Source organism: Musa acuminata, chromosome BXJ1-1 (genome assembly GCF_036884655.1).
Source record: "Musa acuminata AAA Group cultivar baxijiao chromosome BXJ1-1, Cavendish_Baxijiao_AAA, whole genome shotgun sequence".
Taxonomy (NCBI): Eukaryota; Viridiplantae; Streptophyta; class Magnoliopsida; order Zingiberales; family Musaceae; genus Musa; species Musa acuminata.
In genome coordinates this window covers 10037641-10052500 of record NC_088327.1, presented here as the reverse complement: position 1 = coordinate 10052500, position 14860 = coordinate 10037641, and the positions used below count along the sequence as shown (strand labels likewise).

The following is a 14860-nucleotide window of genomic DNA, read 5'->3' as shown; positions in this document are numbered from 1 at the left end:
TTGCTGTTATAACATGGTACTCAGTTGACATTAATTCAAGATTTGGATCCATGGATAACAAGCTTTTTAATGCTTAAGTTACAGAGTTGGTGATGTCTGACATGCTCTCTTCTCTTCCTTTCTGTGTATTAGCTTGCACAAGAGATCAAACTGTTAAGGCTCTTGCAGAAGAACTTATCAGACTCAGTACTTCGGTTCTTCTTTTGATTGTCATTCATTTAAACTTATACTGCTTGATCATATTCATGTATGAAGCATAAAAAAAATATAAATGTTTTCACTTATTTGATTGACTACTGGTTTTGTAAGCTGAAACTCCTGAACACTATATTTCTTCTCGTGTACATACCTCTATGCAAATTTGCTCTGCGTTGGAAGAAATTAAGTTATCTTTTCGCTTATTCTCTACAGGTCCCAAATGGAGCAGCTGGTCATTACCTTCTTGGGCTCATCTATAGGTTGCTAAATTCTTTATACTCTCAGTGTTAACTTGCGACTGTTGGTATTTTACTAGGTCAACTTGTTTCTGCTTATATTTAGGGACACAATAATTGGTAATTTCTTGTTATGGTGGACATCTTTAAGAAGTTTTAGCTGAAACAATGAGAATTTTATCTGGATGCTTTATCATCTAATGATGGAACAATTGTTCTATTGCTCAATTTCATCTCAATGTATATATTTTTTCAATTAGTAAATTGGATTTCTGTTGTTCTACCAAAGTATATATCGAGTTTTTTCAAGTGGTTGCCTTTTTTTAATATCTTTGTTAAGTTTAATTACCTTTTATGCTTAAGTTGATCTCAATACTTTTTATCTCTGTAGATTCACAGGCAGGAGAGCATATGCCATCGATCATTTTACGCAAGCTTTGGCTATAGATCCTCTTCTGTGGGCTGCATACGAGGAACTGTGTGCTCTGGGTTAGTGCACTTGTCATGCAAGCAATTTTTTGCTGTCTGAATCTGCAATGATTTCTGAATGTGGATCAGTTGTAAACTTTTGGTTATCCTTTCATAATATCTGGAGAAAAATGAAGATCCGGACTTGGATTTCGTTGCATAGAGTTCATGATGCCGCCGATAAACTTCAATGCATCCAAATATTGAATAGGCAACAACATTGATCCCTGCTTAATGGCATTAACCTATTTTACATGTATGGATTGGCTTTGAGGTTTTTAATGTTGGTGGTAGCAATGTGGTACTTTGGCGGGCATAATTAATGAATTCATATATTTTGTTTCTCAAATAATCATTAATTAGCCTTAGATATTGCAATATTAATTTTGAGAACTTTTTTTTCATTTGTTTTTAGGTGCTGTGGAAGAATCAAATGAATACTTCAATGATGTATCTGCCCAGCGCATACAACAACATTTTTCTGACTCAAGTTCACATAACTCGAGCACTGGCAGCGAGTACTGTAGCCTGCCTCCTAGTGCAGCAGTGAATTCAGTGGATTCAATTCCTAGACAATCAAAGCAATTTCTTGCTAACAGTACAAGAGAGATATCCACTCTTCAGCAGGGTGTAGTATTTGCAAAAGTGCAGACCACCAATAGTGGGACTTCAAATTTGTCACAGTTTAATACTCCTTCTCCAGCAGCAACACAGGTGGATACTATCTCATTGAATAAATGCTTTCTACTGGGTTAACTGAATGAAACAATCCAGATGATTTTTTATACATTGAATTTGATAAAGCAGATTTGGCTTAAAAATACTTGATTCATGAGGATGCTCTATTTTAATGTGCCAGTGCAGCACTTCAGCAAGATTACTAAGCTACTAAGGATTCTGACTTTTAGGAAAATTACACCAGTGTCCATATTCAACAGAGGATGTATTATTATGTAATCGAGTTCATTGCTGGTGGGCCCTTTTAGATTCCGACATAATATCCATTTTGTGGTTGACTGAGAAATCTAAGCCACTGGTAGAACAAGATTGGAGTACTGTCAAAATAACGGTGAAACAACAGATGATTGCCTTATGGTTAAACTTTCAAAATAGAAGATTTTGGAGCTATGAAAGGAGCTTTACAATAAGGATTTTGTTAATGGTTTAGAGGGAAGACCATAAGCAAGGGTAAGTAGGTAACACAAATGACAGTTTGGTTCAAAGGTGATTAGTAAATATGATATTTTATAAACTGTCAGAAGTTTTGGGATTACTGAGAGTCTGAGACTACAGGGTAGTTGTTGTGTAGTAATGCCTGGTACTTGAACTCTTGAAGGTTTTCATTTTTAATTGAATGATTAGAGTTGGAATACTATCTTCACAAAAAAAGAAAAAAAATTAAAAGGGAGTCCCTGATGTAGTGTTTTTTTTTTTTTAAATTTCCTGCTATTGATATTTTCTTGGAGGAAACTGATCAAGAGGCTTGATCTATTTGACTCTAGTGTTTTTTCTTATCATAGTTGATTTAAGCTTATGTGGTCGTGTGGAAGTTAAACTGAACTTGTTACTTGTTCAACAGCTCTCTGGAGTAGCTCCTCCACCTCTATGTAGAAATGCACAAGTCTTCTTGAATGCAGCCAGCAGCGATGGCTCTATGAAATCGAATTTAAATCTAGCAGTTCAAGCACCAAGGAGGAAGTTCATGGATGAAGGAAAACTACGAAAGGTTACTGCTGCTTTCTGCTTTGCCTTGTTGGCTCACTGAGTTCTCTCTCTATTCTGCTTGAAGTGCATGAATAAGGATATCATTCACTCATCACTCTGTCTTGAACAGTTGATGATCATTCCAATCAATTTTTGTGGAGCACATGATTCTTCTTTTTTTCTGAAATCTTGATTGTTGTCTGGTGGTGTTCAATTCTGTGAACTAGTCAAAAAGGTCTGCAGAAGATATACGAATAAAGTTGTCATAGACATATGAAACTGTTCTTTTGTGCATATCGGCTAGCCATTTATTTGCCACTTATATGAATTATCTGTGACTTGCTTGTGTTATTGGAGGTAAAAATTTGCTCAACTAAGATTTTCTTTCTTCAGATTATTCTGCTTGGTCCATGAGTTTTATTTTCTTAGCTTTTTCAATTGGGATCGTGTTGTTTCTCTATCTAGCTTTTGACCTGTAGACTTTTGTAGCACCACCCATCACATGTTCATTTACACCATCTCCCTCTGTCCTTTGAAATTTATTATGTGGCTTTCTATAGTTTGTGCATTTCCATTTTTCATTGTTGGAAGCAAACTAATGGTTTAATTTGGTGCAATCTAGTAATTTGTTTTTACTCATGATGCCAGCTAGATTACCTTTGTTTTCATATTTCTTCTGTGTTTTCAGTCAGAATTCATGGTTGGAATGTATGCTGATTAGCACACCATGTTAAATTTCCTCCTTTTGCTGATCATTATTCATTTTTTAATATGACCATCTTACTTATTATGCTGGTCCTTCTGTTACATCAAAAACTTATCAATTATCTACTTAACTGAGAAACACCTTTCAGGTTTCAGGGAGATTGTTCTCTGATTCAGGGCCTCGCCGAAGTACAAGACTCTCAGCAGAGGCATCAATTATTGCAAATTCAAATGCGCCACAAGTAGGAGGAAATGGAAGTAATCATTCCGCTAAATTCCTTGGAGGACTTTCTTCATCTTCCTCTGCAAAAGCAAATTTAGCTTCCTCACGTTCATTGACATTTAAGAAGGGACAATCATGGATTGCAGAAAGTTTTGAAGAAGGTGCTGTCCAAACCCAACTCAGATGCCAAACCTTTTTTAGTGCCTGTCACATAGAACTTTTTTAAGATATTATGTATTGACTCTGCTATGATTTTGTTGTTGATGATGGTAGACTAAATTGTTTAATTCAGAAGAATTTGTGGAACATCTAAATCCTTGACCACATCAACAAGGGGTCCTGACTATTTACTGTCATCTACATGGATCTTCTTTTACTAGTAATTTTCATTGGCATCAACGTTGCCTTTAAAAGGTGGCCCGTTGTATGACGCTGTTGCTGATCTGGGGCCTAGGAAATGAGGGTGATATCACCTGTTAAACTAAAACTGTCAATTTTCTTTTTATTTTTCTTAGCTTTTCCTCCCCTCTGTTTGCACCATTATCTGATTGTACCCATCTCATCTAATCAATGCATCTATAAATATGCTTTGGACATAGCCATCTCCACACTCGGTGAATTTTGTATATGTTGTATATTAAGTGTAAAACTTTTGGATCTACAAGGAATGTCTGCTTTGCTACCATCTTGTAAAATTTTTATTTTAATCTAAGGGAACATTTCAGGGACACCATAACGGCCTATTGTTTCAACCTATTTTCATCTTCTCGTACTTCTATAGCTTCCTTTTCTTCTCTTGCCTTACTTTTTCATACAATTTTATGATAAGTAAAGTTATGATTATTTTATATCCGAATCTAACTCATCTGTAGGACAATAATCAATTATTCATTGCTATACAATTTTACTTTATGTGCTGTACTTTCAAGATATATGATCCCCTTATCTATACCTGAACTTCATGGGGAGTTTCTGTAGTAGAATTTAGACATCTTTATCTCCTCAGATGTTACTTTTTTGGTTTTCCATAATGGTAAATAATATATAGTAATTTGTACATGCTTATGAAAATGTTTCAGACTTGTCTCATATTTCTTGAGTAAGAAGCTTCAAGTATACTCTTTCCTTGCCAGAAATCATAGTTTATGATGCTTCCTGTTCTAAATGTAAACATTTCTGTAGAACCAAAATTGCCAATTGAGATCACACTTTAAGTTTTATTTTTCACTTACTTCAAATGAAACTTGATTTCCTCATTTTTTATGTTTTGTCCATACAAATGGAATAGTGTCATTTAACTTGCCTAGTTTTTCTCTTGCCTTCAAATGCCTTGGAATATAAGTTTTCTTGTAATCTCAACTTTAATGGCATGAATAGAAGTTTTCTTTTGATCTTTAAATGTTCTTGAACCATGCTTGTTTCATGCTATCATTCTCCTCTGCATCTTCTTCTGAAGTTGAGGCTGATCTTGAAATATTATATTACTATAACAACTTTTTTTAGGGAGAAGGCCTGAGATTTTTGATGACTCCCGGACAGAGAATATGGCAACAACTTCCTCTTCAATATCAATGTCAGCTGATGGTAGGTGCCTTGAGCAAGGTAAGGCAACTGGAGATTTAGCACACGACTCGAGATTGATGAGTGGTACTCAGGAGTTATTGGGCCTCTTGAGGATTTTTGGAGAAGGCTACAGGCTTTCCTGTTTATATAGATGCCAGGTATGCCAGAGTATGTTGCAGAAAAACAAATCCTTTATCGAATTACCAAGTAATTCTTTTGATTTGAGCAGGAGGCGTTGGAAGTTTACCTTAAACTTTCGCAAAAGCAATTCAATACTGGATGGGTGCTATCCCAGGTGCTTTTCTTTGATATAATGTCTTGCTCGGTTCTTTGTTCAATCCTTGTAGTTGCATTATGAAGTTGATATCACATTCTTGTGGAAGGTCTAATTGCATATCATTTGTGATTTTAAAATCTTCATGAACGTACTTGTATTGATACCTGGATCCATAAAAATGGAATCAGATATCTTCTGATTCAGGACTAAAGGGAATTGGCATGTGTTCGCCATAGTTGACAAAGAAGTTAATAGATCTGGCCTTACGGTGCTTAATTTTTCTATTCTACCTTAGTTATGAAGTTTCTATACCATCTTACAAGCATGGGAAAACAATTGAACTTATGAATGGCAAAGTTGTTGTGATCTACAACTAGTCTTAGTTCATTGTGCAGGAATCTAATTGTAAATTTTATTAAAATTATCTGCACCTCTGCATTATAAGCTAATTCATTTCTTCTTATATGATCACTTACACATTTGAGGATGCAGGTTGGGAGAGCTCATTTTGAGCTGGTGGATTATTTTGAGGCAGATCACTTTTTTGAATTGGCACGCCGGGTATCACCGTGTACTTTAGAGGGAATGGATACTTATTCCACTGTCCTTTATGTAAGTCAGGTTTAGTAATGGAAAGCTTTTATAACTATTGAATACTTTTTATGTTTTATCTTCTCTGTTGAAATTTTGAATGGCTACATTTGGGGCATCTAGTTGTTCAGCCATTTTGCTTCGTTGATTTCTTATTCTGTCGCTTTCCGACAATGACTTCATACATCTTCAGAATCATGATTGAAAGATATGTACGTTGTGGGGATCTAACTGAAAGATTCTGGGACTGTTTCATGAAATTCATGGAGGCATCTGGGAGTTCGAAAATGTCTAGTCATTACATGAGATTTGTAATTGATAGTTGATCAGTGTAATTTTTGATTTTTTTAACCTTGCTCTTGTACACTATATGTCAAGAGTTTTGTCTTAATCAATCTTGTTCTGATTTGGATCACGTACAGCAACGAAGATAAACTTGGCTCTTGATACAAAAAGAATTGATGATAGTGGATCAAGATAAACAGATTGGGTCATTACCAACCCTTAGTTCTTATTGGCTTTCTTGATTTTTCAACCGGCAGTAGCATTTTTGGTATTTGAAAGTGTAAGAATTTGGATTACCAATTTTTAGCAAGTTAATGGACCACATTTAAAGAAAAATCTAGAGTTCCAAACCTCCAATTTCAAAATGTCAAACTTTTTAAGGTACATATTGGATTTGATAGTAAACGACTTTAACTAATTTAATTAAGTGTCAGTTATGAAATTTTTTGTGTTGCCAATTCTTTGACCGAGTGGAGGATTTGATGAAATACACTCGATTCACAAATAGACTATTTTGACAGTATACAAAACAAGCAATGCTGTTCAAACACATACTTATCTTGAGGAGAGAATTCTTCGTTGGTGTTATTTGATCATTGAGATCGATCCATGCGTTCCCATGCTTTGCAAATCTGATACCATCAGGTTTTCATTAGTTTGGGATTTTGGTGGATTATGTATAGTCAACAGAAAGTATAGGGTATCTACGGTTTTGGAGCTTTAAGGCAGTGGAAAATAAAAGGTAGGATAATTAGGGGAGAGATAAGAGGAGGATATAAACTAGATATACTTCTTAAACTCACTTCAATTCCCCTCATAATTCACCTTGGGAGAACACATGGTGTGCTGTGCAGCAAAGAACATACGGTGTGCTGTTCAATGAGAACCTTTCCACTTTATAACAATGTTTAGCACTTTTGACAGTGCTGATAAAACCAATGTTGCCAGTGTCATTTGCTTGTGCTATTGTATATGAGAAAAAAATAGATTGTGTCGTTGTACTTATTTAGTTCTTTAGTGCATTTGCGGATGCTTGTATATGATGGTCGTTTTATTCATTTTATGCACAGATATCCTTGGTTCCAACTTCCAACTTTTATGATTGGGGTGTATAAAGAGTTGCCCACTTATTCCCAATGGGTTTCTGCTTTGATTGCTTCATTTGTCCTCTGAAATAGTTAGGATTTGTATAAGTGAATCTGCCTTGTTCTCTATATAGTTTAATGAGGTGGAAACATATTCCTTTCAATGCACATGCTAGAAAAATAGTACATATGCATAGAAGACAAGGTGTTCTAAGATAATTTGACTGTTATAAATATTCCTTTTTGTAGCATTTGAAGGAAGAAATGAAATTGAGTTACCTTGCTCAAGAGCTTATATCAGTTGATCGATTGTCTCCTCAAGCATGGTATGCATTTAATGCTCCAAATTGTGTAGTTGTATTGAGTAATGCATTTTAGATGAATTCTTATTCTAGTTTGATGTTCTGTTGAACATGTTGGAATGACTTCCATTGGTTTGGATAGTATTAGGAACCGTTCTGCTGTCTTGAGGCAATTTCATCTGTGAGCCTGTCTTTTGTAAACTGATAGGAAAATCTAATGTTCTGTCTCTATAGCCAGAAACTGGTACAGTAACAAAAGTTTAAGTGAATTGTTCTGCACGGACAAGATACTGTAAAAGATTTCTTCAAGCATTAATTCTAGAACATAATTCATTATGTCACATGACTATTATGGTAATGAATCTATTTACCTCAGCTTCGTACTGTTTGATTATCCATTGTTTTTTCATCTAAATGATTAAATCTTGTTTGGAAAAAGATGTCATAAGTATTTTCTCGAAAAATAAAGACAATTGATCCAAATAATCGATAGAGTTAAGTGTCAAAGAATGTTTTAGAAGATTCGCTTCTCTAAAGGATTTTTATTATCAAGCAAGATTTTTGTAAGATCTGGGTGGAATCATTCAAAGAATATCTGATAGGCAAAATATTCTTGCCAGAGATTTTAGCAAAAACAAATAGAGGGAACATTAATGACTCATGGAAAACATGAAGTTATAGACATGAAAATTCATAAAAAGACATGGAAATGGATGAAAAAGAGATGAATTTGGTATCTATTGGTTCTTTTTGTTGTATAATTATCATTATTTATTGTAAAAAATGAACATCATGTCACATGTATGGGGAAGATTGTGACATTAGGAGCAAGGAACACATTCTCATACTGGACACTCATACCAGTCCCATACCGAACCGGTGCGTACTGCCAATGCCAATGTATCAACACATGGTACACCGATATGTACCAAAGAGGAAGAAGGAAAAGAGGAAGGGAGAAGAGGAGGTAAAAGAGGAGAGTGTGGAGGAAGATGGAGTACAAAGAGTAAGGAAGAATAAGGCGGTAGAGGAACAAGAGGAGGCAGTCGAGGAAGAGGAGGAAGCCTACCAAATGTTTGTGGCACACAGTGGATGGTGGGAGGTAGGTGGCAGCAGGTGGCGTCAGTGGCACACCTATAAAGAAGAGGGCTCGTTGGCGATGGGGAGGTAGGTGGCGGCGGGTGGTAGCGGTGGCAAATGTATAATGGTTCATGACCCCTAATTGTATCAGTTTTAAAGTGTTTTTTTTTAAATTAGGTCTAACTGGACTGCTCGAAATGGCGGTGGTCCATGTGTCTATTTGAGCAAGGACTGGTAAATTCCAATTGGTGTGAATCGAACTAGACAAAATTGAATTCCTTGGTTGGAAGGATACTGATTTCCATGCAAAAATTGTACAATTATATGATGATGAAGTTTTACTACGTAACATAATTTGATGGCACTGGATATATTTACGAGATGGCAGAAGAGAAAAGTATAAAAAAGGATAGTGTTAGAGTGAACCGGTTGAATTTAAAAGATGGATAAAATCACATGAAAGTTGAAGGGTTTGAAAATTGAAGGAAAAATGGCCTGATTGCCACTTGGACATTGATAACCAATTACATTAAAAAAGGTGCAAAGAGATTCTTCAAGAGAATTCTTTAAATTCTGTGAGATGGGACCAAAGGGGAAGGTCACAGAGCTTAAGGATTTGTAAGAGGGATGTGAATATAAAAAATACAATGACTATAATAGAGTCTGAAGAAACCTTTACTTGGCTAAATTCTTGGGATGTTTGTTGTATCTCCTTTTGTGATCCGGGGATGAGTGTTGGTTAAAGCACATATAACTTGCCGAAGTGGCTATTGTAACATAAAATTTTGTGAAAATCTTGTTGTTATATGTTTCTAGCAATAGATGAATTTACAAGGTGTTCTATAAAATCTTATGGTGCATGTGATACAGTAGATCACTTAATTTGTTAGAGAAGAAGATTTAGATTAAATAAGAAAAACTGGTTATAAGAGAAACAGCTTTTGTAAATAAAGTTGCCCAATAGAATAAGAGATCATTACAGTAACTAAACCTTTAGAGAGATTACATTGAGAGAATAACATGTGGGTGATCTCCAAAAGAAACTACTAAACACAATCCAGATCATTGGTGCTCTGGAGGGAGAGGAAGCCCAGAGAATATTTGGTGAAAAATAACTAGAAGTCATGTGCTTATCCTTTAAATAGCAGAAAATGGCCTATGTAGCAATCACAGCTTCATTATTGACATGACAATTCGACATTTAAGTATCATTGTTTCTTAAAATTTTCAGCTAAATTCCAGATGGATAAAAGGTGTTATGGAATTGTTTTGTAGGTGTGCACTGGGCAACTGTTATAGCTTGCAGAAAGATCATGAAACTGCTTTGAAAAATTTCCAGCGTGCAGTTCATCTAGACCCAAGATTTGCATATGCTCACACACTTTGTGGCCATGAGTATGCTCCTTGTTTCCCCATGTTTTCCTGTTTATTATACATGACATTTGGCTTTGCTGAAGTTGCCAATTGCCACTATTTCTGTTTTTGCATGCTTTGGAATTCTTATTGCTTCCATTTTTTGTTATTAACAGGTATGTCACCTTGGAGGATTTTGAGAATGGAATAAAATGCTACCAAAGTGCACTTCAAGCAGATGACAGGCATTACAATTCCTGGTATGGACTTGGTGTGGTATACCTCCGCCAGGAGAAGTTTGAGTTTGCCGAACATCATCTCCGAAGAGCATATAATATAAACCCTCGCTCTTCTGTTCTTATGTGCTACCTTGGCATGGCACTGCACTCACTAAAGGTTTTAATTCTGTTGCTACATTGAGCATTCAAATTTCTGTTACAAATGTCCTTCAATATTATCTTCGTTGTTGATTATCTTCTGTCATTAGATCTGATTTCTCAAGCTTGAGATGTTCTATGAACCACAGTCCAACTTATAAGAAATCTATTATTCCTGCCAGCATCTCATTTTTCTCTAATTTTATTCTGCTTTTTGTTTCGAGTGATACCCAGAGAAATCAGGAAGCACTGGAGATCATGGAACAGGCTATATCTGCTGATAAGCAGAATCCACTCCCTGTGTACCAGAAAGCTAACATACTAGTCAGTCTCGAAAGGTACGATGAAGCTTTGAAGGAGTTGGATCAACTATCTGAGAGTGCACCTCATGAAAGCAGTATTTATGCATTGATGGGCAAGATCTATAAGCGACTTGAGATGCATGAGAAGGCAATGTTCTACTTTGGTCTTGCCTTGGATTTGAAGCCTCCTGCAGCCGATGTTGCCACCATCAAGGTACTTATTCCAATCTTTATTTTTTGTCATTATTAATTGTCAGATTTGGGTAAAACAGAGTCTGTAGTTATAGGATCCTGTAGTGTATCTGACCCCAGCTCTGCTGTAGCTATGGCCATGCATTTTAATTTTGATATCAGCCAATACATGTGTCTCTCATGTAAAAAGATACAGATATAGGTTTTCAGGTGCATCATAATTTTACGTCGGTCATTTAAATCAGAACACAGGCTCATATTAGTTCTTGCCAGTTCAAATACCTTGGATCGGTGTCTCCTGTTACTCTTGGTAAGCTGGCAATGCGATGAGTCCCATGGCTGTGAGTATCTGCCGACCAATGTTTTCCGACTGCCATGTCTAACATCCATTTGTACTTGACAGGCGGCAATGGAGAAGCTATACCTACCAGACGAAATGGATGATAACCTTTAGGTTAACTTGCAAGTGTAAAGTAACATGTTGTAGTAGCTTGGCCCTGCTTGCGCTCTCGAGTTAGCCAGCCAGAAACTTATCGACCACCTTGAAGTTTCAGGCGCACGCGATCTTTCGTGATTGTAACACTAATCTTCAGTTTTGTAGCTTTAGATATCTTGAGAAGATCAAGAGATTTAGAGTAACTGAGAGTGTTTGCAATGTAAAGAGGCAATGCCATGATAATGCAGCCTGGAGTCCTTGTAGGATTATTCGATGATAGAAGAAAGAAATGTCATCTTTAGGGCATTAGGAGCCGTCGAACCATATGCTTGTTCCATACCTGACTGTTTGACTCTGGCATTCACTCCATGAAATTTTATTCCCTCGTCCTGAGGCATGATTACTTGTGATACTCAACTTGTCTTTCGCTGCCATCCTTTTCTGCTTCACCTGTTGATGAGCATTCGCCGTCACATCATGGTAACATTACCACCCTGAGGAAGATGGGGTGACACCGGAAGCGAGAACAGGCAATGGTAATGGTGGCGGGAGAGAAGGAAGCAGAGGCCAAAGGAAAGATAAAGTTGGTGGCACCGGGAAAGGCTATAGCGGTCATCGCAAACACTGGTAGTATTTCTTCTCCGCCATGAACCGGCGCCCCTCAATTCCACCGTTGACTCCTGCCAGCGAAGGCAAAGTTTGGGTTCGCAAAATGCATGCAGGAGTGGTTTGTTTTCTGGCGTCGTATTATTCGCCCTAGTTGATTGTTGTAACAATTTGTCGACGTCAATGTCTGTGAAACCACGTCAGGTTAGAACGCTAATGGGTGTGATGGTCGTCGATGCTTGGGAAGCATCCTTATTATGATTCGTACGCACGCACTCACGGTCCATCCATCCCTTTTTAGTTTGCATCATGCCAAACGAACAAGGAAAAGGACGCCGTCCCTAAGCCTACTGCGGCGTTTCGGGGTCTTCCACCTCGAATGCACCGGCGACTAGTGTCCGGTCACCGCAGTTTAGCATAAGACAACTGATATTTGACGATTTTCCATCGTTTTTTTATTTTTTTGGAGTTCTTCGTCCATCCAACGGCAAGCGGTAAGCAAGCTAAGGTGTATCCGGATCTTTTGATGCAGTACGCTCACCTCAGGTCATCCGTGTCTCACTGGCTTTTCTAGTGCAGCCACCGGCAGTAAGAATAAGAACACGGTCGTCGTACGATTTTCGACTTATTTAAATACTTTCGACGCTTTTTTTCTCTCACAGGACGCGCGGTATGCTCACCTAAATATTTAAAGGAGTGCACGCGATCACCGTTACGATGAGTTCGATTCCTGCGACGTAGCGATGCTGTTGCGGTGGTAGCGGTCATCGAGAACGCGGTAGCCAGCCAGCCAGCCAGCATTCCCTCTTCGGCATCAACCAACGCCCCTTCCCACATTTTTCACCATTAACTCGTGCAGACAGAGCTTTGTCGGAGTCACAAAATGCGTGCTGGAGTCATATCTGTGTCTAATCTTCAACCTAAAAGTCCGGTTCTTGACCTACTAAATCTACTTTGAAGGAATGAGATTCCCGGCAGCGTTGCCGCAATTGTGAAACCGTGTCGACTTGGAATCGTAATGTGTATGATGATCATCGATTTATAAGAATATTGTATATATATACACACACTTCGCGGTGCGCTTACCGCTTGCCGTTGGGGGGACGAAGTGTCCCAAAAAAATTAAAAACGATTAAAAATCGTCGTATTTCAAGTTTCTTACGCTCACGGCGGTGACCGGACTCTACTGACACTGTGCGCGAAACCGCCTTCAGGTTCTCCGCCTCCAAGAGGCTGTGGTCGACGCTCCGGTAACGGTTACACTGTCAAATTAGAGTCCGCTCACCGCCATTGAGCGTAAGAAACCTGAAATTTGACGATTTTTAATGGTTTTTAATTTTTTTTGGTACACTTCGCCCCCCCCCCCCCCCAACGGCAGGCGGTACGCACACCGGGCGCTGTACTTTACTTTTGAGACTGGTCACGCGCGTGACTTTATCACCGGAAATAATAAGTTGCGGTACGCTCACCAGACAGTCACGCGAGTCTCTCTGGCATTCGGGTGCACTCACCTCCGGTATGAATAATAAGATGCCCGTTGGACGATCTTCCATCGATTTACATGTTTTGGACGCATTTTCATCTCTGGCGGCGCGCGGTATTCTTACCCAATGAAAGGAAAATCTGCGTAGTTCTGTCGGTCCAAATGAATGCATCTGCCCAACTCCCACTGTAACATAAACAAGTGAATGCATCGACGATCCCCTCATCTGTGCCGATGCCGAGAAGCTGCGCCGTCCTCATCTATGGCAGGAACTGCTTCCCTTCAAATGTCTGCCCGAATTGCCAGTTCCAGGGGGCGACGTTGTAGGAGGTGGTCGCCCTCCCGCGGCCGCTGGTCACCTCGAACGACAGCGGCTGGCCGCGCAGGTCGGCGTCGCACTGCCAGTTCTGCCCCCAGTTTCTTCCCATCGGTATCCACCCCGTCCTCGACCCTTTCACCTTCACCGCTGCGACCTCGCCGTCGGAGCCCACGTTCGTGATGAGCACCTGGTAGAAGTAGGACTTCCCTGTCATGGTGAACCTCATCCCTCCCTTTCTGTGGCACTCCACCCTGCACAAAGGTCACGGAATCGACCGGGCATCTTGTCTGTCATCATCGACTACAGTCCATGACAGTGAAATGAAGACGAATCGGAGCAATGGCGACAGAAGCAATTAGGAGAGCGGTGTTAGTACCTTCGGTATTGAACGGGAATGACGTCGGCCGTGGTCTTTGCGATGTGCAGGAAGGCGGACTCCGACATCTCGAAGTGCTCTCTCGGGTAATTGCACCACCCGCCGTAGTCGCCGGGCAGGCCGTAGTTGGGGGCGCAGAAGTCGGTGGCGGTGACCACCAAGGAGGGGCTCCCGTTGAGGCACCAAAGGATGTGGTCGACGCACCGCAGCTCGAAGCAACCGCCGCAGGCGCTGCCTCTCTCGAACAGCGCGCTGCTCACCCCGACGCTGTTAAACCCGTAGCCCGACTCGCTGAGCTCTCCGAAGCCACAAGCACCCGCTTGCCCCGCAACGGTGGCGGTGGCTGTTCCTCTGGTGTAGGTGGCTGTAGCGGACCGCCACTCCTGGTCGCCGTTTCTAGTGCTGCTGGTGCCTGCTGCAGCCACCACCGTCGAATAGCGGAAGAAGAAGAAGAAGAAGAAGAAGAAGAAGAAGAAGAAGAGGAGGAGGAGACTGGGGAAGCGAACGGAATCCATCGTCTGCTTTGGGATGGGAGCAGGATGCGCTTTAGGGGGGAGTGTATAAGGCGAGCAAAGACTGCAAACGGGCGATGAGGGCAAGAAAGGGGAGACAAGGAGGAGTTGCTTTATCTGCTTCTTTTGGGATTGTAATGATCCCGTTACTTAGTTTATGTTGTGGAGGCAGACATCGTTCATCGAT

General features: G+C 39.5%; 2 protein-coding genes across 2 annotated transcripts in view; one reads left to right on the top strand and one right to left on the bottom strand.

Moving 5' to 3' along the window:
• Positions 1–11789, top strand: part of LOC103993305 (cell division cycle protein 27 homolog B) — a 13612-nt gene extending 1823 nt beyond the window's left edge. The window contains exons 4-16 of the mRNA XM_009413323.3: positions 412–458; positions 826–923; positions 1318–1616; positions 2482–2628; positions 3461–3695; positions 5038–5255; positions 5327–5392; positions 5867–5986; positions 7585–7661; positions 9993–10112; positions 10247–10466; positions 10682–10963; positions 11345–11789. Coding sequence (XP_009411598.2) covers positions 412–458; positions 826–923; positions 1318–1616; positions 2482–2628; positions 3461–3695; positions 5038–5255; positions 5327–5392; positions 5867–5986; positions 7585–7661; positions 9993–10112; positions 10247–10466; positions 10682–10963; positions 11345–11395 — 1980 coding nt within the window. The 3' untranslated portion in view covers positions 11396–11789. The remainder of the gene's footprint in view (positions 1–411; positions 459–825; positions 924–1317; positions 1617–2481; positions 2629–3460; positions 3696–5037; positions 5256–5326; positions 5393–5866; positions 5987–7584; positions 7662–9992; positions 10113–10246; positions 10467–10681; positions 10964–11344) is intronic.
• A 1373-nt stretch (positions 11790–13162) lies between these two features.
• LOC135680523 (expansin-A16-like) lies at positions 13163–14840 on the bottom strand. The gene is made up of 2 exons (XM_065194495.1): positions 14162–14840; positions 13163–14036 (listed from the first exon to the last, which is right to left on the bottom strand). Exons 1-2 carry the CDS (start codon positions 14674–14676, stop codon positions 13727–13729), a joined length of 825 nt encoding a protein of 274 aa, XP_065050567.1. The 5' UTR covers positions 14677–14840; the 3' UTR covers positions 13163–13726.
• Positions 14841–14860: the final 20 nt, after the last annotated feature.

Bases quoted from the DNA above. Each gene is read 5' to 3' on its own strand.
- LOC135680523 (XM_065194495.1), bottom strand. From the start codon at position 14,676: ATGGATTCCGTTCGCTTCCCCAGTCTCCTCCTCCTCTTCTTCTTCTTC. The intron at 14,037-14,161 runs GTACTAACACCG...ACCTTTGTGCAG, and splicing joins ATTCCCGTTCAATACCGAAG to GGTGGAGTGCCACAGAAAGG.